This window comes from Oncorhynchus gorbuscha, linkage group LG04, assembly GCF_021184085.1.
Source record: "Oncorhynchus gorbuscha isolate QuinsamMale2020 ecotype Even-year linkage group LG04, OgorEven_v1.0, whole genome shotgun sequence".
Taxonomy (NCBI): Eukaryota; Metazoa; Chordata; class Actinopteri; order Salmoniformes; family Salmonidae; genus Oncorhynchus; species Oncorhynchus gorbuscha.
The window spans coordinates 47,833,843-47,861,583 of record NC_060176.1 but is presented as its reverse complement, the minus strand read 5'-3'; the positions used below and the strand labels follow the sequence as shown (position 1 = coordinate 47,861,583).

The 27,741-nt window shown below is 45.4% G+C and overlaps 1 protein-coding gene and 1 non-coding gene across 2 annotated transcripts; one reads left to right on the top strand and one right to left on the bottom strand.

Annotated features, from left to right (window-relative positions):
* The first annotated feature begins 608 nt into the window (after positions 1 to 608).
* On the top strand, positions 609 to 25,991 carry txnrd2.2 (thioredoxin reductase 2, tandem duplicate 2). The gene is made up of 17 exons (XM_046346991.1): positions 609 to 755; positions 1,104 to 1,169; positions 2,038 to 2,094; positions 2,260 to 2,404; positions 4,809 to 4,883; positions 5,306 to 5,384; positions 5,529 to 5,591; positions 6,034 to 6,104; positions 12,060 to 12,079; positions 12,356 to 12,447; positions 12,769 to 12,943; positions 18,539 to 18,675; positions 20,437 to 20,532; positions 21,367 to 21,459; positions 22,138 to 22,209; positions 22,443 to 22,540; positions 23,425 to 25,991. The coding sequence occupies exons 1-17, from the start codon at positions 680 to 682 to the stop codon at positions 23,546 to 23,548; spliced, it is 1,539 nt and encodes a 512-aa protein (XP_046202947.1). The 5' UTR covers positions 609 to 679; the 3' UTR covers positions 23,549 to 25,991.
* trnat-agu lies at positions 4,499 to 4,575 on the bottom strand. The gene has a single exon. It is a non-coding gene; the product is annotated as a tRNA-Thr (tRNA).
* Positions 25,992 to 27,741: the final 1,750 nt, after the last annotated feature.

The following is a 27,741-nucleotide window of genomic DNA, read 5'->3' as shown; positions in this document are numbered from 1 at the left end:
TAAACGGTTGTCCTGACTCTGGTCATTAAAGATCCCATGGCACTTATCGTAAGAGTAGGGGTGCCCTGGCTAAATTCCCAATCTGGTCCTCAAACCATCAATCACCTAATAATCCCCAGTTTACAATTGACTCATTCATCCTCCTCTCCCCTCTAACTATTCCCCAGGTCGTTGCTGTAAATTAGAACGTGTTCTCATTTAACTTACCTGGTAAAGTAACGGATAAATAAAATAAACATTTAAAGGATATACAGCTTCATGTATTTTACCTGAAGCCGCAACACGAATGTATTGCAGAAAGTTGTCAATTCTCTTATAGCTTTCTTGTCTGCATGGTTAAATGAGACCTGATGTCATCTATCAAAAACATGCTAATACCAAATCAGTTACTGTTTGGAATCCAACAGTGTAAATATTCCTATTTTAAATAATATTTCACAAACTGCTCCTGAATGTTTAATTTCTTGTATAAGCCTTACCTAGTCTATCAAATACGTATTTATTACGTAGCTACTACAGTAGCAATTTATCTAATGTTCTATTTCCAACACTACAACGCCATTTCAACTTTGCAACATTTGACAACGTTGCGTTAGTGAATGTGCCTCACATGGGTAGAATAGGTCAGGCAGATTTCCAGACGCCTATGACTTCGTGAAGGTCCTTTTGTAAGAACAACATGGCAGCCTTATGTAGAGTCAGACACCGGTGGAAACGCACCAACTGCATTCAACTTCTTACGAGAAACTTGACGGGTAGGGAGGTTGTTGCCATATTACTAGTTAGCTTGTGACAAACTGACAGATTATCGCACAGTGTTTAGTTTTTATGTTTGTTACACTACAGTGGCTAACATGACCCTGCTAACGTTAGCTAAGATACCTGTCAACGCCAAACAAGCTGTCAGTGTAAAGTATTCCTTGCCGACATTAAGTGTCTTTGGTAGAATTAACATGCTATTTTCAAATGCTCTTCACTCTGCACTTGTCAGCTTGGTTTCTAGATGAGTAAACTCAGGCATACGTGTTGGATGTGTTTATTATGGTCTCACTATCAGCATTGTCCAATAGAGATTGAATGGCATGGCATTTGGTTTGTTACAGGAACGTTTGACTATGATCTCGTCGTTATTGGTGGTGGCTCTGGGGGTCTGGCTTGTTCCAAAGAAGGTGAGTGTCTCGATCTCAGTATTACAATACGTTATGAGCTAGGGACTTACCTTTTGTTTCAGTCGGTGTTCTTGCGCAGGGGTTCACTAACTTTCACTCCGCGTTGGGGAACATAGCGCCCAAGCCTATTTCTATGGGCATTACGCACCGTTCAAACCCCTCTTGTTGGCTGAGAGAACATTTGGCAGGCTTTAAGCTTATTTCCTGCAGTTCTATACATTTGGTCATTTGTCTTGTGTGTTCATATGATATTTGAGTAAGTAAAACATTGCAACAAAATCAATGGGCTAAAAAACGTTAGCTGACATGGGCTAGTTGATCTTGACAATTCTGACAAGTTACAAATAGCTCTCTACAGTCTGCAATGATGGACATGACTAGAGGAAAACTGCTGATGCACTACCCAATTTCGAAATTGCACCTTGTGCATTCTACTATTACAACTTTCAGTAGTCCATTAAATGATGTCAAATATAAATGGTAAAGTACAGATACACAAAAACACTACTTAAGGAGTACTTTACACCACTGGGAACCACTGCTCTTCAGAATAGTATACAATCATGTACACCAGATGGTTTGTTACCAGGTTGACTGGCTCAATGGACCCTTATATGTGAAGGTTCTATATGTGGGATAATGTCTATTTCACAGGAGGATGGTGGCACCTTAATTGGGGAGGACAGGCTCGTGGTATTGGTTGGAGTGGAATGGTATCAAACACATGGTTTCTATGTGTTTGATACCGTTGCATTCGCTCCATTCCAGCCATTCTTATGAGCTGTCCTCCCCTCTGCAGCCTCCACTGGTCTAATTGAGCTTTACTGAACGTGACGATTGACCAAAACATCATGTACTCTGTTTTCAGCGGCTCAGCTAGGACAGAAAGTTGCTGTGTTAGATTATGTGGAGCCGTCAGTTAAAGGTAAGAGAAATGTTATACTGACTGTGCATTCCATCATAATCAGCTTAACTTGAACCGTAAAAACATTTCTCCTTCCTTCTCTCGGAGTAGAGAAACAGTATGCATGTTGTGACCAATCTGCATGAATATAGAAGATAAACAAAACATCTCATGCTTCCCTTTCAGGTACTAAGTGGGGCATTGGTGGTACGTGCGTGAACGTGGGCTGCATTCCCAAGAAGCTCATGCACCAGGCTGCTCTGCTGGGCACAGCTCTGAAAGACGCTCAGAAATATGGCTGGCAAATCCCCGGGCCCATCTCCCATGACTGGTAAATCTCATTAGTACGAGAACAATGGAGACCTGTGGAGATGCACATTTCCTGAACTATTTTGTAAAGCAATAGCAAAATTCTTGAATTCCCATCACTAGATTTAATAAATAACAAGATATATACAGTACCCCCAAGCCACACGACTCCTAAACATCTAATCAAATGGCTACCCAGACTATGTGCATTGCCCCCCCACATTGACTCTGTACTGGTACCCCCCTGTATATAGTCTTGCTATTATTTTACTGCTGCTCTTTAGTTACTTGTTACTTTTTTTTGAAAATGCATTGTTGGTAAGGGGCTCGTAAGTAAGCATTTCACTGTAAGGTCTACTACACCTGTTGTATTCCGCGCATGTGACTAATAACATTTGATTTGATTTTACCAGTCAAAAGTGGTCACCTACTCATTGAAGTTTTTTTTTTTTTTTACTAAATTGTAGAATAATAGTGAAGGCATCAAAACTATGAAATAACACATATGGAATCTTGTAGTAACCAATATCATTTATATTTGAGATTCTTCAAAGTAGCCATCCTTTACCTTGATGACAGCTTTGCACACTCTTGGCATTCTCTCAACCAGCTACACCTGGAATGCTTTTCCAACAGTTTTGAAGGAGTTCCCACATATGCTGATCACTAGTTGGCTGCTTTTCCTTCACTCTGCGGTCCAACTCATCCCAAACAATCACAATTGGGTTGAGGTCAGGTGATTGTGGAGGCCAGGTCATCTGATGCAGCACTCAATCACTCTCCTTCTTGGTCAAATAGCCCTTACACACCCTGGGGGTGTGTTGGGTCATTGTCCTGTTGACAAACAAATTATATTCACACTAAGCTCAAACCAGATGGGATGGCGTATCGCTGCAGAATGCTGTGGTAGCCATGCTGGTTAAGTGTGCCTTGAATTCGCAATAAATCACAGACCGTGTCACCAACAAAGCACCATCACACCACCTCCATGCTTAACGGGGGGAACCACACATGCGGAGATCTGTTCACCTACTCTGCATCTCACAAAGACACAGCGGTTGGAACCAAAAATCTCAAATTTGGACGATTTCCACCGGTCTAATGTCCATTGCTCGTGTTTCTTGGCCTTAGCAAGTGTCTTCTTCTTATTGCTGTTATTTAGTAGTGGTTTCTTTGCAGCAATTCGACCATGAGGGCCTGATTCACGCAGTCTCCTCTGAACAGTCATCTGAGGCTGGGAACTCTTAACTTATCCTCTGCAGCAGAGGTAACTCTGTGGTGGTCCTCATGAGAGCCAGTTTCATCATAGCGCTTGATTGTTTTTGCGACTGCACTTGAAGTTATTTACATTTTCTGCATTGATTGACCTTCATGTCTTAAAGTAATGATGGACTGTCATTTATCTTTGCTTATTTGAGCTGTTCTTGTCATAATATGGACTTGGTCTTTTACCAAATAGGGCTATCTTCTGTATACCCACCCCTACCTTGTCACAACACAACCGATTATCCTAAACGCATTAAGAAGAAAAGAAATTCCACAAATGAACTTTTAACAAGGCTCACCTGTTAATTGAAATGCATTCCGCTTGACTACCTCATGAAGCTGTTTGAGAGAATGCCAAGAGTGTGCGAAGCTGTAATCAAGTCAAAGGGTGGCTACTTGGAAGAATCTCAAATATAAAATCTATTTTGATTTGTTTAACACTTTTTTGGTTACTACATGATTCCATGTGTTATTTCATGGTTTTGATGTCTTCACTATTATTCTACAATGTAGAATTTTCTTTTTTAAATGAATGAGGAAATGTGTAAACATTTGACTGGTACTGTCATATATATATAAATTCTATATAATTAAAAAAAAATTTTTTTTTACACGTAGTCATTACTAGGTTAAATGTTGGTCAATGTTTTGGATTGATAAGCATTCAACACTAAGGTTAATGGACCCTTACATTACCACTAGATGGCATATATATCAGTAAGACATGATGGGGGGGATTGACCTTGGTTGTACATTCAATACATTTTAGTCATTTAGCAGGAAAGACACTATTGTCCGGAGTGATTTACAGTAGTAGCGGGTGTATGCATTTTGGGTTATTTTTCGTACTGGTCCCCCGTGGGAATCAAACCCACAACCCTGGCATTACTAGCGCCATGCTCTACCGACTGAGCCACACGGGAGGACTACAGGATGTCAGCACTACATGGTGACTCACACACAGCTCAACATAGGGCGTCTTTGTGGTGAACTGAGGAATATTCTTTGAATAACACACTTCAGATCACTCATAATCCACCAATTTTATTAGCTGATCTAACGACGAATGCTTGCCAAGTAATGGACACTGAGTGAAAATGCGCATTGTTTTATTTTGTCTTATCACAGATGCCTGTCCAATACCATGTGTTTTTCTCCAGGAGTACCATGGCAGAGGCTGTGCAGAACCACGTCAGGTCTCTCAACTGGGGTCACCGTGTCCAGCTTCAGGACAAGTGAGTGACTCCTCCTTACCTACAGCCACTTTAGATCATAGTTTCTGTTGTCGACTTGAGCAGTGATTTAAAAAAAAAATTAAATTAATAAAAAAATGTACACATACATACCTACCCTTTTTTGTTATGACCTGTTGGTACACAGAGGTTACAGCAGTTCGGGAATAAATGATAAGCAGTGCTCTGACTGAATGGCTATAGGGCTAAACAGGTGTGTTTCCATGCCTGTATGTGCCCATACTCTCACAACCGATGTATACATTGTGCAACCAAATCTCATATTTATTATACCCAGTTTCATTGAAAACAGGTTTTAGCGATCTAGGCTTGACCTATCTCAGCCAACCCCTGTCTTTGCACAATATCTCCTATGAGTCTTCCTGTGGTGTTTGCGCTGTCATAATGTTGTTTGTGTTCGACAGGGAAGTGAAGTATCTGAACGTTAAAGGAAGTCTGTTGGACGAGCACACGGTGAAAGGGTTAACCAGGACAGGAAAAGAGGTAACACTCATTTAAACTGGGAGTTAATGGCGACATTTTTAAATGTTCACCGTATCAGTCTTTTCAAAGGAGTATAATTTCAACAATGCCATATTACATTTTTTTCCTATTGAAGTTATCATGTCTCTCCCCCTTGTCTGGCAGATTATGTTGACTGCTAAGAATATTGTGATTGCCACTGGGGGGCGGCCAAAGTACCCCACACATGTAAGTATGAACCTCTTTGTTTCTCCCTCTATCCCCGTCTCTGTTTGTGTGGTGTCCTTGCCCAGTAGACAGCTGCTGATAACACCACAGTGGATCTGAAGCTTCTGATGGCGTGGTGGTAAAACATGCCTGTCTCTGGGTGGAGGAGGAGGGAGGCTGTGTCTGGTACTGCGTCCCGAATGCCACCCTAGCTTTTCACTCTGTAGTGCACCACATGGGGAACAGGGTGCTGTTTGGGATAACCGATGGGTCCGAGGCCTCCCTCTGTGGTGTATCACAAGCTGCTGCTCACTGTCTGTTGATAACAAACTAACAAGGAGCAGAGATAACCTTCCTCATCTGTCCAACGGAGCTGATCTTTTACCAGAGGCTGTACTGAAAATTGTATGATTCAAACGGACAGGTGTTGTTGTCCTGAACTGTTCTGTTTCCTGTGTTGCAGATCCCTGGAGCAGTCGAGCACGGCATCACTAGTGATGATATCTTCTGGCTGAAGGAGTCCCCTGGCAAGACGTGAGTGGTACATCCTGTGACTAGGGCTGTGGCGGTCATTACATTTTGTCAGCTGGTGATTGTCAAGGAAATAACTGCCGGTCTCGCGGTAATTGACCAGCAATTAACATTAACACATTTACCATCTCCTGGCTTCCACGCATGGCATACAAGCCACTGATGCAGATCTTTGGAACATTTTAAAAAGTCTAATAAATCCATGTAATATAGCCTACACCTAAATCCATTATTTATTTTAGACAGGTCTAAAGAAACATGATATGAAGAAAATGTAGTCTATTTAAGAACAGAATAGAATACTCTTGAGTTGTCCTGATTTGGCTATGCCAAATGGCTGTAGGCTGTAGGCAAATGGCTGTAGTTCATTTAGCAGACAAGATTTTCTTTGCGTTCCGTGGCATTATTTTATAGTATGAAGAATAGAATTGAACAAAGCTGAATAAAACCTATTTTCTCCAAATAATATCTGAGGGGGAGCGTACATGCGGCTATTCTGTGTTCAGCGTTTAACAAAGAAACAGTTCCTCCTATATGCTTAATTTAGACTTATTTTTATTTATGTGTGTGTGTGTGTGTGTGTGTGTGTGTGTGTGTGTGTGTGTGTGTGTGTGTGTGTGTGTGTGTGTGTGTGTGTGTGTGTGTGTGTATATATATATATAACTCACTCACATACATACACACACACACACACAGTTCCAGTCAAAAGTTTCAAGATACCTACTCATTCAAGGGTTTTTCTTATTTTTTAACTATTTTCTACTTTGTAGAATAGCAAGTTTGGTCGACTACTAATGACCATCATAGCTTGGAGAAGCCTAGTTGCTGTGACTAAACCGTCACGTGGAATTTGACTGCGGTCATGACTCGTGACGGCCGACGTTGCGGTAATTCGGTCACCGTAACAGACCTCCTTGTAATACACATACCATGCAATACTGTACATCAGCAGATATACACAGACACTTCGGTTATAGTGACCAATCCAAGACACAGAGACGCTTCTACTAAGTGTTCTTCTCCTGACTCGGATTAGCTGTGTGTGTGGGTTTCCTGACGTTTGCTGAACCCATCTCTAATCCAGCCATTTAAAACCTGTCATCACCTGTCTAATTGGCCTCTCCACACCGTTTCCACTTCGAAACACAATGGGGGTTTGAGTTTAATGTTTGTTAATGTAACTGCACAGTGTGCCACCAGTGTAGAGCAGAGGGCTGAGTCATCTGCACATCGAAAATCCTTGCTAAATGCTGTTTAGTCAGGTGGCCTAGCAGTGCAGAGTGTTGGGCCAGTAACCAAAAGGTCGCTGGTTTGAATCTGCCAATGTTCCCTTGAGCAAGGCAAATTGCTTCTGTAAATCGTCCTGGATAAGAGCGTCTGCTAAATGACTACAATGTACACTGATCAAAAATATAAACACAACATGTGAAGTGTTGGTCCCATGTTTCTCAGCAGAAGTAAAAGATCTCAGACATTTACCATGTGCACATAAAGCTCACACATCCCAGTTAGTGAGCATTTCTCCTTTGCCAAGATAATCCATCCACTTTACAGGTGTGGCATATCAAGAAGCTGATTAAACATGATGATCATTACTGGGCAGCAGGGCACCGAGTTGTTAGAGCGTTGGACTAGTAACCAAAAGGTTGCAAGTTCAAATCACTGAGCTGACAAGGTCCAAATCTGTCATTCTGCCCCTGAACAGGCAATTAACCCACTGTTCCTAGGCCGTCATTGAAAATAAGAATTTGTTCTTAACTGACTTGCCTAGTTCAATAAAGGTAAAAAATAAAATGACACAGGTGTAATTTGTGCCCGGGACAATAAAAGGCCACTAAAATGTGCCGTTTTGTCACACAACACATTGCTATAGACGTCTCAAGTTTTGTGGGAGTGTGCAATTGGTGTGCTGGCTGCAGGAATGTCCACTAGAGCTGTTTTCAGAAAATGTCATGTTAGTTTGTCCACCATAAGCCACCTCAAAAGTCGTTTTAGAGAATTTGGCAGTACCTCCAACCGGCCTCACAACCGCAGACCATGTGTAACCACACGTGCTCAGGACCTCCACGTCTGGCTTCTTTACCAGCTGGATGGTTTGAGACCAGCCTACCCGGACAGCTGATGAAACTGAGGAGTATTTCTTTTTGTAATTAAGATATTTTGTGTGGGAGAACTCATTCTGATTGACTGGGTCTTGCTCTACAGTGGGTGGACCTGGCTCCAAAGGCCCGCCCATGACTGCGCCCCTGCACAGTCATGTGAAATCCATAGATTAGGGCCTATTTAAATTGACTGATTTCCTTCTGTTAACTGTAACTCAGTAAAATTGTGTTTCTGTTTTTGTTCAGTATATATGCACAGTATTTCCCGTGTGCCCAACAAGCCTGTCTTTTAGCTTTCTACCACTAGAGGGCAATATGAACTCGTACTGTAGAGTCCATTCTAAGACGATGCCACTCGGCGTGTAACGTGTTTCCCTGAACTTTCCTTCCCCTCTTTCAGCATCTTTCCAAAGCAATTATCACAAATATTTGCTCACAGCTTTCTATGGCGCTTTCAAGTGAGTGGAAAGAGCACTTGATTCCAGGAAACCCTTAATGTGAGTGGGCCTTAGGTAGGGGTGCCTTAGGTAGTGAGGCTGTTAGGTAGGGGCCTACTGTTGGTGATATCTGCCCTCAGGCTACTAGGGGTTAGGATTAGCAGGCCCTCCCGTGGCTCTCCTCTCTTCAGACCTATCCCTCGCTACCTAGGAGGAGCCGTGTGTTGAGGAGTTGTTGACTAGTTGTTGTGCTGCTCTGCTCTGAGCTGTCAGCTGTGCAGGTGGGGTCTGAGAGGGTGTTTGAGTTGACAGGCTGGCGGAGGTAGTGGATGGCTCCAGGTGAGTGACGAATGCCTCAGAGGGGCTGGAGCACGCTCGCTCGCACACTCCCACGCATACGAGAGCGATGAGGAGTGTAAGATGTTTTATTTTTGGTTTTATTGCAGTATGTAATGCACCGTTTCCATTTTCTAGGATTCTATATTTATTTATTCAATGTTTCCATTCAAAATTAATTCCAGAGCTAAAGCTCAGTGAACCAGGCTTGAAATATGCTGCTGTTTGTCTTCCTTTAGAGCAGCTGAGGAAATGAGTCTGTGATGACAAGCTCAAAAGCACCCAGGCAGACTGTAACCCATTGTAACACATTGTATCCTTTCTTGCTCTGTAGTCACTACAGTGTGTAAAGGAGTTGAGTTCACATCCTGTATCTATTGGACACTGGTCAAGTCTGCTGCCAATAGAACTCTCCCCTCTTAGGAACACTTGTGAAAGAGCTCTGTTATTGTGGCAAGCATAGCAGACACGCTAGAGGAGGACACTGATTCACTTATCTCTTGTCTGGACTGCTGAAGACTGGTCCAAGGTTATGAGAGCGACTCGGGCTAATTCTAAACTACGACAGTCCGACATACCCCCACATTCATTAAGGTGACTTTAGATTGGTATGTGAGGTTAATACACGAGCCCTAAATGTTTGATTGCGTTGTCTTTGTTGTAGGTTTCTCCTTATACTGCTTATCATTCAGCGGAGTCCAGTAACATTTGCAGGGCAGACACTGTATTGCTATGTCCTCTCACTGGATCCCAACCCTCTGTAGTTCCTTGTTTTCACAAGCAGCCATCCCCTGTTCACGCCTGGATGCAGTGTTTTTGAGACCCACCTGTGAGGCTGTACCTACTGTATGTACATTGAACACCTCCACCCATGCTTTCAGACACCGCCAGCTGGATGAGGGAGAGAGAAAAATCCCAGAGACACTCTGACACGCAATATGACCATGCATAGACCCAGCCAGGAAAATGAGATGTCGTTGATGAAAGTGTGGAATCAGGTTAAAGCTCCTAGCCTAATCTCAACATAAGCCACCTCCAAAATGTTGCACTAAGTGCAGATGTGCATTAGGTGGACGTGAGCAGCGGATACTGGCGCTCTCAGCGGCTAGCGCTAGCATGTGGGGGGCCTCGTCAGGGTCTGTGTGCACCAGGCTCCCTGAGCTGTCAGAGCCTGGGCCAGGGTAGAGAATCCTGAGGTGGGGGAGCCCTAGAGGGCTAGAGGGTGGGTGAAATGGGGAGAGGCTCTCCATGCGGGTGACAGGCATCACTCAGCAGAGGGATGTGTGGACTGAGCCCTGAACACGGAAACATCGCACACCCCATCCCCAGGGATTAGCCTGAATGCTAGCAATTAGCTCCACAAACAACGGTGGAGCTCAGGGCTGGATTAGAGGCGTGATTCACCTGGCCCACACAGACACACACACACACACACACACACACACACACACACACACACACACACACACACACACACAGAGAAAGACAGACCCTGCCAAATCCTCCACCCCCTTGTCTTTTTCTCTGTTATGCATCCCCCCTGCATATCTTTCTCTGCCTGTATCTCTCTCTCTCTCGGTGTCTTGACTTTTTACAGTAGTGGGGCCTTCGATGTTCAAACAGCATTTTCATCACTTTTAATTCAGAGTAAAAAGAGTAGTACATTCAGTGTAAACATTTATTTGTTTAGCACAGTATTCAAGATAATTTTAAAGAAAATGTATGAATGAATATAGAAAAACACATGTACTATATAACCTCCAACATATACCTGTACTATACACTATATATAAAATAGTATATGGACACCCCTTCAAATGGGTGGATTTGGCTATTTCAGCCACACCCGTTGCTGAAATGTGTGTAAAATCTAGTATACATCCATGCAATCTCCATAGACAAACATTGACAGTGGAATGGCCGTACTGAAGAGGTCAGTGACTTTCAACGTAGCACTGTCATAGGATACCACCTCAGTTTGTCATATTTCTACCCTGCAAGAGCTGCCCTGGTCAACTGTAAATGCTGTTATTGTGAAGTGGAAACGTCTAGGAGCAACAACGGTTCAGCCGCGAAGTGGTAGGGCCACACAAGCTCACAGAACGGGCCCCCCCAAGTGCTGAAGTGCTCTGCGCGTAAAAATTGTCTGTCCTCGGTTGCAACACTCTCTACCGGGTTCCAAACTGCCTCTGGAAGCAACGTCAGCACAAGAACTGTTCTTTGGGAGCTTCATGAAATGGGTTTCCATGGATGAGCAGCTGCACACAAGCATAAGATCAACATGCTCAATGTCAAGCGTTGGCTGGAGTGGTGTAAAGCTCACCGCCATTGCCCTCTGGAGCAGTGGAAACGTTCTCTGTGATGAATAATGCTTCACCATCTGACAATCCAATGGACGTATCTGGGTTTGGCGGATGCCAGGAGAATGCTACCTGCCCGAATGCTTAGTGCCAACTGTAACTTTGGAATAATGATCTGGGGCTTTTTTTAATGGTTCGGGCAAGGCCCCTTACTTCCAAAGAAAATAAATCTTAACACTACAGCATACAATGACATTTTAGATGATTCTGTGCTTCCAACTTTGTGGCCACAGTTTGGGGAATGCCCTTTCCTGTTAGAGCATGACAATGCCTCCATGCACAAAGCAAGATCCATACCGAAATAGTTTGTTGAGAGCGGTGTGGAAGAACCTGACTGGCCTGCACAGAGCCCTGACCTCAACCCCATTGAAAGCCTTTGGGATGAATTTGAACGCCGACTGCGAGCCAGGCCTAATCGCCCAACTTCAGTGCCATACCTCACTAACGCTCTTGTGGCTGAATGGAAGCAAGTCCCCGCAACAATGTTCCAACATCTAGTGGAAAGCCTTCCCAGAAGAGTGAAGGCTTTTATAACAGCAAAGGGGGGACCAACTACATATTAATGTCAATGATTTTTTGAGATGTTCGACGAGCTGGTGGCCACATACTTTTGGTCATGTAGAGTATAACCTCCGACATACACCTGTACTATATAACCTCCAAGAGAAAGCATTTAAATGAAAACGTAAGATTTAATGTATTTCTTTGTTTTTGCCTTTTCAGACTTGTAGTTGGTGCCAGCTGTATCCTTTTGACGGCGCTTGAACATGAGTCACTGGTTAGACTGTGTGGTGTCAGTGAGTTGTTGTGGAGTATGGTACTTGCCTGGCTCTAATGTTGAAGGGATAAAGTGGTGAATTGCAGTTCGTGGTGACCCCTTCTTCCTAGACTGGGGTCACCTCTGTCTATCTCTGCCTGTTATGCTCTCATTTCTCTGCGGTCAAATGTGCTTTAACTAAAGATAGGCGAGGTTCCTCTATGAGAGCGTTTGTTCTGTTTTCCTGAACACTGGTATGAAGATGTGGCACTGGAGTGTGCTGGCTTCTTGACCGGTATTGGGCTGGAGACCACAGTCATGGTGCGCAGCATCCCCCTCCGAGGCTTTGATCAGGTACTGCTGCTCTTAAGGCATTTAAAAAAAAATAGATTGTACACTATTTGAAATACATGTATTTCTTTATACATGGTTATTATACATTTATGTCTGTTGGTCAAACTGTAGCCACGATTCAGGTTTTAGAGATATGTAGGAAGTCAAAGTATAATTTATTACTGTTCTTTTCTAGATTTATTTTGTTGTCTTCTGATGATATTGGGGGCTTTATTCTACTAATATAAGTTTCAAATAATACTTTTCCCAATTTGGAGTGCTGGAAAGGTGACTTTGGGTTGTCAACAACCTACAATGATTTCCCTCTTGTGTGTGCTGCAGCAAATGGCAGGGCTAGTGACAGACTACATGGAGGCCTATGGCACCAAGTTCTCCTGGAGGAGTGTCCCTAAGAGCGTGGACAAGCTGTCCTCTGGGGTGCTGCAGGTGACCTGGACAGACGAACAGACAGGAAAGGACCAACGGGACACCTTCGACTCTGTGCTGTGGGCCATAGGTGAGTGTGTCTGAGAAGGAAGATATACTCAGCAACAAAAAGAAGTCCTCTCACTGTCAACTGCGTTTATTTTCAGCAAACTTAACGTGTAAATATTTGTATGAACATAAGATTCAACAACTTAGACATAAACTGAACAAGTTCCACAGATGTGACAAACAGAATTTGAATAATGTGTCCCTCAACAAGGGGGGGGGGGTTGCATTAAGTACTGCAGTGTATCTGCTCCTCATGGACTGCACCAGATTTGCCAGTTCTTGCTGTGAGATGTTTACCCACTTTTCCACCAAGGCACCTGCAAGTTCCCGGACACTTCTGGGGGGGAATGGCCCTAGCCCTCACCCTCCGATCCAACAGGTCCCAGATGTGTTCAATGGGATTGAGGTCCGTGCTCTTCGCTGGCCATGGCAACAGAAACCTGACATTCCTGTCTTGCAGGAAATCACGCACAGAACGAGCAGTATGGCTGGTGGCATTGTCATGCTCGAGGGTCATGTCAGAATGAGCCTGCAGGAAGGGTACCACATGAGGGAGGAGGATGTCTTCCCTGTAATGTACATTGTTGAGATTGCCTACAATGACAACAAGCTCAGTCTGATGATGCTGTGACACATCGCCCCCAGACCATGACGGATTCTCCACCTCCAAATCGATTCCGCTCCAGAGTACAGGCCTCGGTGTAACACTCATTCCTTCGATGATCAATGCGAATCCGACCATCACCCCTGGTGAGACAAAACCGCGACTCGTCAGTGAAGAGCACTTCTTGACAGTCCTGTCTGTTTCAGTGGGTTTGTGCCCATAGGAGACGTTGTTGCCGGTGATGTCTGGTGAGGACCTGCCTAACAACAGGCCTACAAGCCCTCAGTCCAGCTTCTCTCAGCTTATTGCGGACAGTCTGAGCACTGATGGAGGGATTGTGCGTTCCTGGTGTATCTCGGCCAGTTGTTGTTGCCATCCTGTACCTGTCCCGCAGGTGTGATGTTCAGATGTACCGATCCTGTGCAGGTGTTGTTACACGTGGTCTGCCACTGCGAGGATGATCAGCTGTCCGTCCTGTCTCCCTGTAGTGCTGTCTTAGGCGTCTCACAGCACGGACATTGCAATTTATTGCCCTGGCCACACTGCATCAAATCAAAGTCAAATCAAATTTATTTATATAGCCCTTCGTACATCAGCTGATATCTCAAAGTGCTGTACAGAAACCCAGCCTAAAACCCCAAACAGCAAGCAATGCAGGTGTAGAAGCACGGTGGCTAGGAAAAACTCCCTAGAAAGGCCAAAACCTAGGAAGAAACCTAGAGGGGAACCAGGCTATGTGGGGTGGCCAGTCCTCTTCTGGCTGTGCCGGGTGGAGATTATAACAGAACATGGCCAAGATGTTCAAATGTTCATAAATGACCAGCATGGTCGAATAATAGTAAGGCAGAACAGTTGAAACTGGAGCAGCAGCATGGCCAGGTGGACTGGGGACAGCAAGGAGTCATCATGTCAGGTAGTCCTGGGGCATGGTCCTAGGGCTCAGGTCCTCCGAGAGTGAGAAAGAAAGAGAGAAGGAGAGAATTAGAGAACGCACACTTAGATTCACACAGGACACCGAATAGGACAGGAGAGGTACTCCAGATATAACAAACTGACCCTAGCCCCCCGACACAAACTACTGCAGCATAAATACTGGAGGCTGAGACAGGAGGGGTCAGGAGACACTGTGGCCCCATCCGAGGACACCCCGGACAGGGCCAAACAGGAAGGATATAACCCCACCCACTTCGCCAAAGCACAGTCCCCACACCACTAGAGGGATATCTTCTGCATGCCTCCTTGCAGCATGCCTAAGGCACGTTCACGCAGATGAGCAGGGACCCCGGGCATCTTTCTTTTGGTGTTTTTCAGAGTCAGTAGAAAGGCCTCTTTTGTGTCCTCTAAGTTTTCATAACTGTGACCTTAAATGCCCACCGTCTAAGCCTTTAGTGACTTAACGACCAATCCACAGGTGCATGTTCATTAATTGTTTATGGTTCATTGAACAAGCATGGGACACAGTGTTTAAACCCTATACAATGAAGGTCTGTGACGATATTTGGATTTTTACAAATTATCTTTGAAAGACAGGGCCCTGAAATAGGGACGTTTCTTTTTTTTTGCTGAGTTGTCACACAAATGACTACATTAGGGTACTAAGTCCCTACTATTTTAGTAGTAGCTGCAATCTCGTGTGTTAAGTAGGCCACATAACATACATAACAACTGGCTTTGCAACGACGTATCCTGAGATACTGTGTCAGTGGAACTACTCGTCGTCCTCCCTTTCCATTTCTTTTATTGTCATCCACAATATAGTGCAGTGTCAGCAGACTGTGAGGGTATCAAGCTCAAAAACAAGGTAATAAAGCGTGAGTGATGGAACCACCAGGGGAAGTGTTAATCACACAGCCCAGCGCTGAGTCCTGGTTCTGGCTGAGGGGAGCAGGATGCACCCAGGCACGGGGGGTCACTGCATTCCCTCCTTTGTTCTCCCACTCTGCTCTGGGCTTTCCTGCCCGCCGTGCCAGCCCTGAGGAAACCAGGCTGCCCGGCCGCACCATCTCATCCACCCCGCAGCATCTGCACGGCAAGGCCCTGTCTGTCTGCAGCTCTGCGCACCCAACAGACCTCTCTCTCTCGCGCCACAGTCATTTTCTCTCTATCACACCATGTAATTTGTCTCATTCCGCCAACCAGCACAATGGAGGGAACTTCCGCCTGGCTGCCCAGCCAATGTTTATTTGTGTTGAGGCGTCTTTGTTTCCCAAAACCTGACCTTACGCCATGCCGAGTCCCAGCAGTGTGTGACTCTGCAGTACCAGCCAGGAGAGGCTAGAGCGGGTGTCTCTCTCTCTCTCTCTCTCTCTCTCTCTCTCTCTCTCTCTCTCTCTCTCTCTCTCTCTCTCTGCCTGTGCGTGTGACAGGGACCAGGATATGGGCTGACATTTATGGAGAGATTACGTTCTTCCCGCCCTGGCAGGTTGCAGCTCTCAGAGAGCTGTGGTTCTCACAATGCGAACATCAAGGCAAAGTGTCTATTCTATCGAATCACTGCACTCAAAACACCCAGACTTTGAGACTAATGGAAAATTGGCAGCACAAACAATACTTTTCACTGAGTTGTTATATTTTGGTGGATAGACGTTCTTCATGGTTGAGATGGTGCAGACGGTGCAGGTCTCATCCTCACATGCACTCTCACCCAGCAGGGGGTAAAGCTTTCCCCAGTGTATGTGGGTTATTGGTTGTAGGAGGAATATGACTTTATACATATACATATATATTTCTAGCTTACATTACTACCTTACTGTGTAGGCTACAGTCTATTGCGGGCTTTACCCTGGTGTTGTCGTGCAGGGCAGTGAGGACATCCACTTCTGGGCCTCTCCTTTTGAAGTGTGTGTGTCTGTCTGTCTGACTGTGGGAGTTATGAGTGGGCCTCTCGCCACTTCCCCAATGTTCCCTTTACACTACAGGTCAGACTGGGTCTGTGCCCTCAGTGGCGCTATAAAAGACTGTGGGTATGTCCCGATTCTCCACCCTTTTCTCAAAGAGTGCACTTGCATATTTCCTGTCATGGATTTAACAATGGTGGAATCTCCCTCGAGCCAATAATTACACTTGCATTGATTTAATGCTTGTAAATCTGTGTTGGAAAGTGTGCAAGTGCAAGGGTGGAGAATCAGGACTCAGACAGTGAACTACTCATAGGGAGGAATAGGAGGCTGGTGTTGGTGGGGACTGTCTGTTCCAGTCCTGTAGCTATGGTTGCTTCTCCATGGTCATCCTTCTCAAGGCCTGTCCTTCCTCAGGACCGCACCCAAGGCCAGGTGGCCAACAGCACAGAGGAGGAAACAGCTTATTTCCTCTGGGTGTACAACATAACGCTTCTCTCACACCTATTTGTGTTACCCCAACCCTTTTCCTCTCAGATTTTGAGAGGAACACCAAAAGAGGTTGACGTTTGTGTGATGCATATGTCTCCATGTGAACTGAAATGGTTGGATGTGAAACCTCTCTGAGAGAAGCCTACTCCCCATACTCAGAGAATCTCTCTGAGCCAAAGTGCGGATCCTGATACAATCACATCTCTTATGCTCATTCTAGGCCATTAATATGCTGCCTTCTCAGAAAACTATTTTTGGAGACAAAATCATCTATTTCCCCAAAATGCAGTCTTATTTTCTTTTGTCGTCTATGTTTACTTGATTGATCTAAAAAGCTGCCATGTAGGACTAGTTGGTCTCAAGTCGTGCCAGGAAGCTTGTTGTGGCTAATTAGCTGTTTGGTCTTGAGATTTCCTCTGTGTGTTACAACAGTCTTTGTTCGGCGTAGTCCTATCAGACCTGCCTGTCATTACCCCTGTGTGTGGCTCCACACTCACTGAAGGCTCTTATCAGCAGAACCTCTTGTTGTGTCCACGCCACACAATGGAACAGTGGCACTCCAACAGTCTCCAATCCTAGATGGAGAAACCCAGTTAAGCAGGAAAGGCAGGCAGTGAGTGGCTGTAGTAGCCGAGTCTATACATGGAGAGAACAGAGTGGATACTGGTTTCGGATAGTCCTCCTGACAGAAATGATCTGTGGTTTGGTAGGGTGGGGCAAGACCTCCTAAGAACCAGCTTTTTGTAAACACAACTCATGCTAGAATGTCCAACTATGCACTGTCTCTTAGCAAGGTATGCATGCAGTGTGCTCTCCCGTGTGTGTGTACATACTTTAAGAAAGGCAGTCATGACTGGTAGAGATCCCTGTGTTAGACCTAATCTGCATAGTTGAACACTGGTGGCTCTACATGGTCCTGCTAGACTAGCCTAGTTCAAGAAAACCGCTGCTTTGAGCCTTACTGCCTGTCTCTCTACCACCCGTGCTGCAGTAATGGACAGGTCCCTCGGCCCTCCCAGTCCCAGGTCTGGCTGCAACGGAGGAAGTTGTTCCTCGGCTCCAGCCAGGAAAAGGGTCTTGGGGGGGGTTTGTTATTCTTGTTGTCCGATAGCATCTACGTTGTACGTGGGTACCTCTAGGCCCTGCCGAGAAGCGGGTTTATTGTGTTACCCCGGCAGGGACTGAGAAGGTAGGGGGGGGACGAGGGAGGCAGAGAGCCTCGGCCAGGTCCCAGGCCGGTGCTGCAGGGGTGCTTGGTGTGCTCACCATCGCCATGGAGATGGGGCGACGAGACGTGCAAGCGTTGACAGCATCAGTCAACCGTACCCCAGGAAGTGGCAGAAATGACAACCAGCGCCCCAGGTGGCTGACTGGATGCCTTCCTATCCCCTGCCAAAAGACAAGCCTCCATCGCTCCCCATCTCCTCCTCCTCCCAGCTGTGCGGATGTTGTTTCTTCTTCTAGCTGGATAAGATTTGCCTTTCTGTTGGATGGAGAGTCTCAGGACATGCCTTTAACTTATTCCCTTAGCGTGCCAACTCAATGGTATGTGTTATGAACACTGAGCAGCAGTTGTTTTGTTTTTTCTAAGAATCTTAAGATTCCATTAACCTCCCCTCTCTCTCTCTTAATGTGTCACATAATATTGAGTTTCTGACTGTGTTTTCCTCCATCTTGACCATAGGCAGAGCCCCTGAAACCAAAACTCTCGGCCTGGAGAAAGTTGGCGTCAAGCTCAACAAAGAGTCGGGGAAAATACTTGTGGCTGCTGACGAATCCACATCTGTGCCGAACGTCTACGCTTTCGGCGATATCGGCGAGGTAGGTGTTGATCATGTCCGTCATCCTCTCAGTGTACCCACCCAGCTTTACCACACCAACGTAATCCTCTCCAGGAATGTATGGAAGGCTGAAATGAGTGGTCCTACCAAGGCGACGCTTTATACCAGAAACCATTTTGGTATGCAAAAAGTTGAAGTGATACCGTAGTTCACTGGGCACCATCAAATTTCATCATTTTAGATGTTGCCTATCTTTCCATTTGATATTGAAGCATATGGCTGGAGCTGCACAGCAGATGTTGTGGGACAAGGACTCCTCTCAAACTGCTGTGCTGCTCTATCACAATAATCCTGCTACATGTATCAAATGTCAGTCCTGTCTTTTTAATGTGGCCAGCTGTGGATTTCCTAACTTCCACAGGCCTCTTCCAGACGGTTAGATTGACACAAGCGTTTGATGAGTCACTCTTAGCCCTGATGCCTGTCATCTTTTCACATACTGGGAGACTTTTTAAAAGGGGGTGGATTGATATTTAAGTCTATGTCCAAACAGAGCACCTTTTTGTGTTGAGACATTGAAGAGCACCTGTGGACTGCCAAGAAATGCATTACTATGACGCAGACCCAAGTGGTGTGTAAACACAGTTACCGAAATACCACCACACACACACACACACACATTCAGACACACACACCTCCAGGGCCAGAGGAGCTGTCTTAGAAAACAGGATGTTCAGCAGCGGTGCTAATCAAACGGGTTGCTCATGACTTAAAGGGATACTTGGGGATTTTGGCTATAAGGCCCTTTATCTACTTCCACGGCGCCTACTAGGTACCATAGACCCCCAGTCATTGTGCTAACGCTAGTTAGCATTGGCTCACGAAACTAGACATAAACTGGACACAGAGACATAAAAGAAGCTCATCCGACTCTGGGGAAAGTAGATAAAGGGCATCATTGCCAAAATCCAAAATTATCCCTTTGTCAAGTTTTCAGAAAGAATTCCCCCTGCAGCTCTGCCCCTTCCTGTATTGTTAAGCTGTTGTTGTGAGTAGGCCTTTACACTTGTACCCGTATTCGGGTTGAAAATGGTAGCCTTGGGCACTGTTAAGCTCCTAAATTGGTACGCATTGGCAGTACAGTAACATGCTCTATTTGACTTCCGCGCTCAGTGTCTCCGCTTCACAGCGCTGTATGGGTTTTGACTGACAGCCGTTCGGAGCATGAGCCCCGCGCGCGACAAGCAGTTACCACCTCCTGCTAATTGGGCAACTTTTGAAAATGTTTTGTTTGAGTGAGGGGAACGCTGTAAATTACGAGGACTCAATGTATCTTGAAAGATGACACGTTGAGGATTACAATAAATACCGCTTTGACGTCATACAAGCAAACCAAACACCCTCGAGTCCAAATGTGTAATTCCCCACGAGTGTAAGGAGCTAACAGTCAGTTGGGTCGAGTGGGGAAATTGTTTGAGGATACAAAAGCAATGTTTGTTTTTCAGTGTGCAAGGCAGTTAAGAAACCTTTATTAGTCAATGCCATTGTCATGGATGTGTGTTAAAGCCAGAGGCTACAGGTTAGTCTACACAGTAACTCACAGGCACAACTGTCCCCTCTCTCTCGATCTCTCTAAATAGCCAAAGGGCCTGTGCTAAGGAGGTGCGCTCTGTGTGTTTGTGTGCGGAGCCTGCATGCATACGTACTTTTGTCGGCTTCCCTCTGTCTGCTTCTCTCTCTGTTTATCTGTCTGTCTCCCCGTTTTCTCATGTCACTCATTAGTGTTGTTCTGTGTTTCCAGGGTCGTCCTGAGTTGACCCCCACAGCCATTAAGGCAGGGAAGCTCCTCGCCCGCAGGCTCGCAGGCCAGACCAATGAGCTAATGAACTACGACAACGTGAGTAGACACACACACTACTCCTATGCTTCCCCCCCCCCCCCCTTCTCTCCACAGCTTGTCTGTATGTGGCCTTTTGATGTCTTTGTTTTATGCTTTTGTTTTAAGTGTTAAATCAGCTCCACTTCTGTGTATTTTGGGTTTTAATCCCTAGTCGTTGTTTTCCCTGGATTATGCGACCTGGTCTGACTCATGGGGTTTTAATGGGACACACTGCACCTCTTCTGCACCTCTTCCAAATGTTTATTCCTAAACCATTCGTAATGATACTTATTGCTTAAATGCTTATTGTTTGCTCTAGTTTCGTCTTTGTTCCTTTTTTGTGGTCTTTTGTAGCATTGTTATATTACCACTTTATTTTACTCCCAATGGTAGATGGTAGGAGATACAGTAGATTAGATTACCACTTTATTTTACTCCCAATGGTAGGAGATACAGTAGATTAGATTACCACTTTATTTTACTCCCAATGGTAGGAGATACAGTAGATTAGATTACCACTTTATTTTACTCCCAATGGTAGGAGATACAGTAGATTAGATTACCACTTTATTTTACTCCCAATGGTAGGAGATACAGTAGATTAGATTACCACTTTATTTTACTCCCAATGGTAGGAGATACAGTAGATTAGATTACCACTTTATTTTACTCCCAATTGTGGGAGATGGAGTAGGCGATGTGACCGGCCTGTAGTATGGGTCTGCCTATCTACAGTATCCTGCTATAATATTACTTTGTTTGCCTTGCCTTGTTTCTTGTATCCTTGATTTTCTGTCTGTCCGGTGGCCACCCCACTGACTTTATGTGCCTTCTGATTGGTTGTGTCCCTAGGTCGCCACCACAGTGTTCACCCCTCTGGAGTATGGCTGTGTGGGCCTGTCAGAGGAGGAGGCTGAGAGCAGACATGGGAAGGACTCCATAGAGGTACAGTAGACCTAAACCACTAACATTATAGCTAGCTGATTCTTTAACTGAATGGAGGTCTGCTGGGAAAGGATTGTGACTCCTGGTGTGCCTCTGTCTACTGCTTTATACATTTGTGAATTAGAAAGTGGTGTGATTGCGTGCGTGCCTCTCGCTCCGTGTGTGTGTACAGAGTGCCTCTCGCTCCGTGTGTGTGTGTGTGTACAGAGTGCCTCTCGCTCCGTGTGTGTGTACAGAGTGTGTGTGTGTGTACAGAGTGCCAGCTGCTAACACCTGCGCCCAGAATGCCCCGGCTCGTTGTAGAGCGAGGTGTAGCTCCGCTGTGTGATTGACAGGTGAGCAGAGGGCCTGATTGACGTGTGTATCAGGTGCTGACAGGCGTTGTGTGATCTAAAGCACCGCGGCAGGAGAGGTGCACCATGGGTCCTGACAGCTGCCTGTGTGCATGGCCCGGCCGGCGACTTGTGTCGGCACGTTCGCTGATTCCATATAAAACACCCGCCATGAAACCAGGGTCTGAAATGTACCTTTTTTTTAAATCGAGCAAAGTGTTGTGAGAACAGATTTGTAATACCAGATTCATAGATCCAGGGCCTACCTTTCACATGAGCAAGTATTGTAAAGTACTATATATTGTTGGTGGACTAATGGTCATGTTGTCTGTTGTTCTCTGTCTAGGTGTACCATGCCTTCTACAAGCCTCTGGAGTTCACTGTGGCTGAGAGAGATGCCAGCCAGTGTTACATAAAGGTCAGAACTAGCCCTCACAGTAGGGTTGCAAAATTCCCAGGTATTCCAGAAAGCCTGGTTGGAGGATTCCCGTATATTCTGCTTATTCCCTCTTGATTCCAGGCGTTTTTCAACCGGGATTTCTGAAAAACCTGGGAATTCTGGCAAAGTTGCAACCTTTACCTCCTTATGTCGCATCTGAAGTGTAGCCTGGAGGTTTAGGGGGTGTAACGTTGCTTCTCTCACCGCCTAAGGTGGTGTGTAAGCGGGGTGGAGACCAGAGAATCCTTGGCCTGCACTTCACTGGCCCCAACGCTGGAGAAGTTACCCAGGGCTTTGCTATGGGCTTCCAGTAAGTCAACCTCTCTGCTTGATGGAGTTAGATAGGGATTCAAAGTCGATCATACAGATGTTGTAGGGTTGTGGTTATTTTAAGAAATTGCTCAACTGTTTTTTTTTATGATTTTGGCTCTAATGTATAGTTGTCATACTAACATATGTTAATCTATAGATTCATTCATCTAAAATGAATGGATGTCATGTACGTTGTAAACTCTACATATAGGTGATTATATACGTGACAAGATGAGCCTTTATCAGTGCAGCAGAGATACTACACTAAACAAAAATACAAATGCAACATGTAAAGTGTTGGTCCTGTGTTTCATGAACTGAAATCATTTTCTCTAGCTTATTTCTCTCAAATGTTGTGCACAAATGTGTTTACATCCCTGTTTGTGAACATTTCCCCTTTGCCAAAATAATTAATACACCTGACAGGTGTGGCATATTAAGAAGCCGATTAAACGGCATGATCATTACACAGGTGCACCTTGTGCTGGGGACATTTAAAGGCCACTCTAAAATGTGCAGTTTGGTCACACAGCACAATGACACAGATGTTTCAAGTTTTGCGGGAGCATGCAATTGGCATAAAGCCCTTTTGTGGGAAATGGCTCATTATGATTGGCTGGGCCTGGCTCTCCAGTGGGTGGGCCTAGGCCCTCCTAGGTCCACAAATGGCTGTACCCCTGCCCAGTCATGTGAAATCCATAAATTTGGGCCTAATGAATTTATTTCCATTGATTGATTTCATTATATGAACTGTAAAATCTTTGAAATTGTTGCAAGTTACGTTTTATATTTTTGTTCACTATATTAAGAGAAACTTAAAGATGGGAGAATGGGTGGTGCCGGTTGTATGAATGAAGTCTCTATGTCTCTGTCTCTCTCCAGGTGTGGGGCCACCCTCACTCACCTGAAGGAGACCGTGGGGATCCACCCCACTTGTGCCGAGGAGCTGACCAAAGTCAATGTCAGCAAGCGCTCTGGGCTGGATGCCACGGTTACCGGCTGCTGAGGTTAAGCACCCCCGTTCTCTGAACACGCCTGAGCACATGGGAAGGAACCTCCTCGTAGAGACAGGGAATGTGTCCCTAATGTCACCCTCCTCTATGTAGTGCACTACTTTCAACCAGGGCCCATAGGGCTCTGGTCAAAAGTAGTGCACTGGAAAGGCAATATGGTCCCAATAGAGACGCATACAGGGAAGTAATTGCAATGCATATACACCCTAGCCACCTCATAACGGTCCATGTAGAAGCTCTCTCTCCTTTCCCTGACATCCCAGTTCCACTGGGTTTCAGGTCTCCACTCCGTCTTGTCATTGCAGGTTCCTCCAGGTCATGACTGCAATGCTATATCTAGGTAAGGCTAGATTTGTGTCAGGTTTTGACTAGTGGTCACATTAACCAGGCCATGGTTACCCAATGTAGCCCCTTAATGTATGTAGTATGTCCCCTTCTCCCATTTTGAAGGCCATAAGGAGTTCTAGACCCAGGTTCGTGAAAACGTCCAGACACAAGCAGCATCCTTTAAATAAACTGGCTCATAAATCAGAATTAGGGCCCATTCCAGTTTGTTGAAAATAACTGTATAAGAGAGAGAAAGCCGGGCAACTAATGTTTCTGAAATATATTCAGCAAATATTGTTGTTTCTCCTCCTGTTCTTCCTGTCCATTAGTCTTGAAAGTGACACATGCGTTGCCCGGGTGACACTGATGGATGGGCCAAGGGCCGTCGTCGCGGTGACACCACCCGTTTCCCATGGACACACACAAACAGTCGGCGGGCAGGCTGTCAGTCAGAGAGGTGCAGCACAGGGCCCAGTCTGGGCCAGAGTGCAGAGCCCTTGATTAGGCCTCCACTCATTCCAGCACTCTGCTCCCCCCCCTCTCACCTCCCCTCAACCTCAATGCACAAAGGAATACAGTGGGACTACAATAACAATCTCTGTCAGTCTGTGTGTGGGGACGCCTTGGCCAGAAACCTCTGGCAACCCAATCCCTCTATGGGAGAGATGGAGGGAAAGAAACTGCCTGGGCCACAGTGGTGGCAGTACCAAATGCTGCCTAAAGGTGGCGGTATTGCCCTCTTATTTTCTTCGGAAAACCTGCTAGTAAAGAAATGATAGGGTAGTGAAGTCGGTGTATAATGAATATGCCCGGGCACATTCAAGGTGCACATTGGAATATTTTAATCCTTATTTGAGATGTCTGTTATGGAATGAATGTGGAGACCATGGAGGCATTTGTAGCGCTAACTGATAACATTGTGTATTTACACGGCTGGCAGTTTAGCCCACAAAGTCATCACCCTCTGAGATAAGGCCGATTTGTTTATTTCACTTAACTGCCATTATACTATTGTGATTTTTACCAGTCACGTAAATGATGTCGTACTATTTAAGTCTTCAAACATGTCAAGTACACCAGTCCACTCTTCACCCAATCATCCTTTCCTACAAGTCCTGAAAGCAGATAACTATGCAGTGCTGGACTGAGCTGGACCAGGTCATGCAGTCGGAGTGGGGAACGGTGGAGCTGAGGGGAGCTAAGAGCAGGGCACTGGGTTGGTTTATTTGTGTTTGAACTCTAATCTGCCATGCCTGATTAATGATCCTGATGAGGGGAGTGACAGCGCACTGCTCGGGATGATGGAGGGAGGGGAGAGAGGAGAGCAACAGCGCTACCAGGTTTATTTGGACCTGGGGTTGAGGCAGGGAGAGCGAGGGATGCAGCCAGACCAGGGGAAGAGGTGGAGGAGGGGGATGGAGAGGTGAAGGAGGAGGTGTAGAAGGAAGGGGCGATTCCTGTGTGCTCCGTTCAGAGACGGGGTGCTGACTGAAGGACCCTGACCCCCCGCTCGGCAGGAACAGCTTGGCTCCATCACCCACTACACATGCTGAGGCTGGGACCATCCAACACACACTGCCTGGGTGTATTTAGCCAGGCAAATGAGTATATGCCTCATCTTAACGAGGCACTCAGTCCAGTGAGCAGGCTCCTGTTGCTGGGCTCAAGGCAAAGTAGTTGATCCCATCTAACAGTAAGTTCCTGTATTTTTCATGAAGCTGCCCAAACGCACAAGTCAGAATCATATTTATGACAAACATTAATTTGTTATTGTATTGTTTGAAATGTCTCTGTTAATTGTTGTTGATAGACAAAAGTGCCTTGGGCTTAAATGGGAGCGTAGAATCAGCCTCAGCCTTGCAGAATGTAATGCTTAGTTCCTCACAGGGGTCAGGGTTCAACTTTCAGGTCGCCAGCTAATGATAACTTGCGCTAAAACCCACATCTGGGGAGGGCATGTCTGATGACACCTGGCGACCAACTTTAGTTACTGTAAATAGAGTAGCCTAATTCACAATGACGCTTTGTATTGCATTATTTATATGTAAAGAAGGAATAAAATATGAGACTGCACTGATGTCTCCCATTAAAATAATGATGTCCTCTGTTTCAACGGGCCTGCCTTTCTGTCTGTGTCTGTTGCATGGGTGTCTCCATCTGGTTGTGTCTGTGGCTCGATGATTGTTAGTTGTTAGTTAAGCTCTGCGTTGGAGGCTGTGCTGTGCGGTGTAGTGCAGTCATGTCACTCAACCCTCTGGACCAACAATGCCACAAATTCCTCTCTGTTTGTTTGGTTAAGGACCGGGCTCTCACAAACCCAGAAACTCCTTGGGATCCCCAAACAGCTTCACCCCTGAACTGAGGCCTGTGTCACTCTGAAATCTGCCGTCAGACCACTAGCAATGAAGATCATTGCGTGGCGCGTGAGTAATGGTGAACAGCGAAAGGCTTTGTGTTCTTTGTTTCCCTCCAAAAACGGAGGGAACTGGTTGACAACAGGTTAAATCCAGCTTGGTAGCACACTTAGCAGAACATGTAAACATGTCAAGGTGTGTTCAGGGATATTTTCAGTCTTAATCCGGCCCATTGAAGGTTGACTGTCTTAACTCTGAGTTGTCATTCACAGGGCCATTGTGACTTTAGTCTCTGAGCCCTTACAGTCAACTCTGGGAGCGCAGACATCCACACACACACCAATGACACATGTACAGCAACACACACTAAGGGTACACAGCCCCACGGCCGGGCCCAAAGCCCTGGGAGGAATGAGACAAATTCCTGTCTTGTGTAAACATTTGCGTAAAAACTATGCTGGAAACAAAAAATGCTAAAACAGGTGAGGATTATCCCTCAGAAATGAATAGGGGACAATTATTTTTTTAGGTAACCTTTATTTAACTGGGCAAGTCAGTTAAGAACTAATTCTTATTTACAATGACAACATACCCCTTACGACGCTGGGCCAATTGTGCGCCGTTCTATGGGACTCCCAATCACGCTCGGATGTGATACAGCCTGGATTCGAACCAGGGACTGTAGTGACGCCTCTTGCAGTGCTTTAGACCACTGCACCATTCCGGAGCCCAAATGCCTGTTCGGGGTGAGGTGCTGCTGGAGGGTGGTACAAGGAAAAGAGTTAGACTTGCTTTCGAGGAGAATGACAGATCCATAACTCACATTTCTATGTAAATGTTATTAGTTGCCCAGAAAGTTACTTATTCTAGTTTAAAGTAGAATTAGAAGGTTCCCTTAATGGTCATGAGTAGTCGAGGTGAGACTCAAACCGGTGTGTAATATTCTGTACTGTCTGGTCTCCCAAGTTTGAGACATTTAGCTCGAAGATTTTTTGAAGAAAGTGTTTGAAGCCTAATGGTGACTGATACAACAAATTGAACATGGGTGATGAACAATGGCTAGTATGAGTATGGTGATGAACAATGGCTAGTATGAGTATGGTGATGAACAATGGCTAGTATGAGTATGGTGATGAACAATGGCTAGTATGAGTATGGTGATGAACAATGGCTAGTATGAGTATGGTGATGAACAATGGCTAGTATGAGTATGGTGATGAACAATGGCTAGTATGAGTATGGTGATGAACAATGGCTAGTATGAGTATGGTGATGAACAATGGCTAGTATGAGTATGGTGATGAACAATGGCTAGTATGAGTATGGTGATGAACAATGGCTAGTATGAGTATGGTGATGAACAATGGCTAGTATGAGTATGGTGATGAACAATGGCTAGTATGAGTATGGTGATGAACAATGGCTAGTATGAGTATGGTGATGAACAATGGCTAGTATGAGTATGGTGATGAACTAATGTAATAAATGTACTTTCTGTTAGCTTT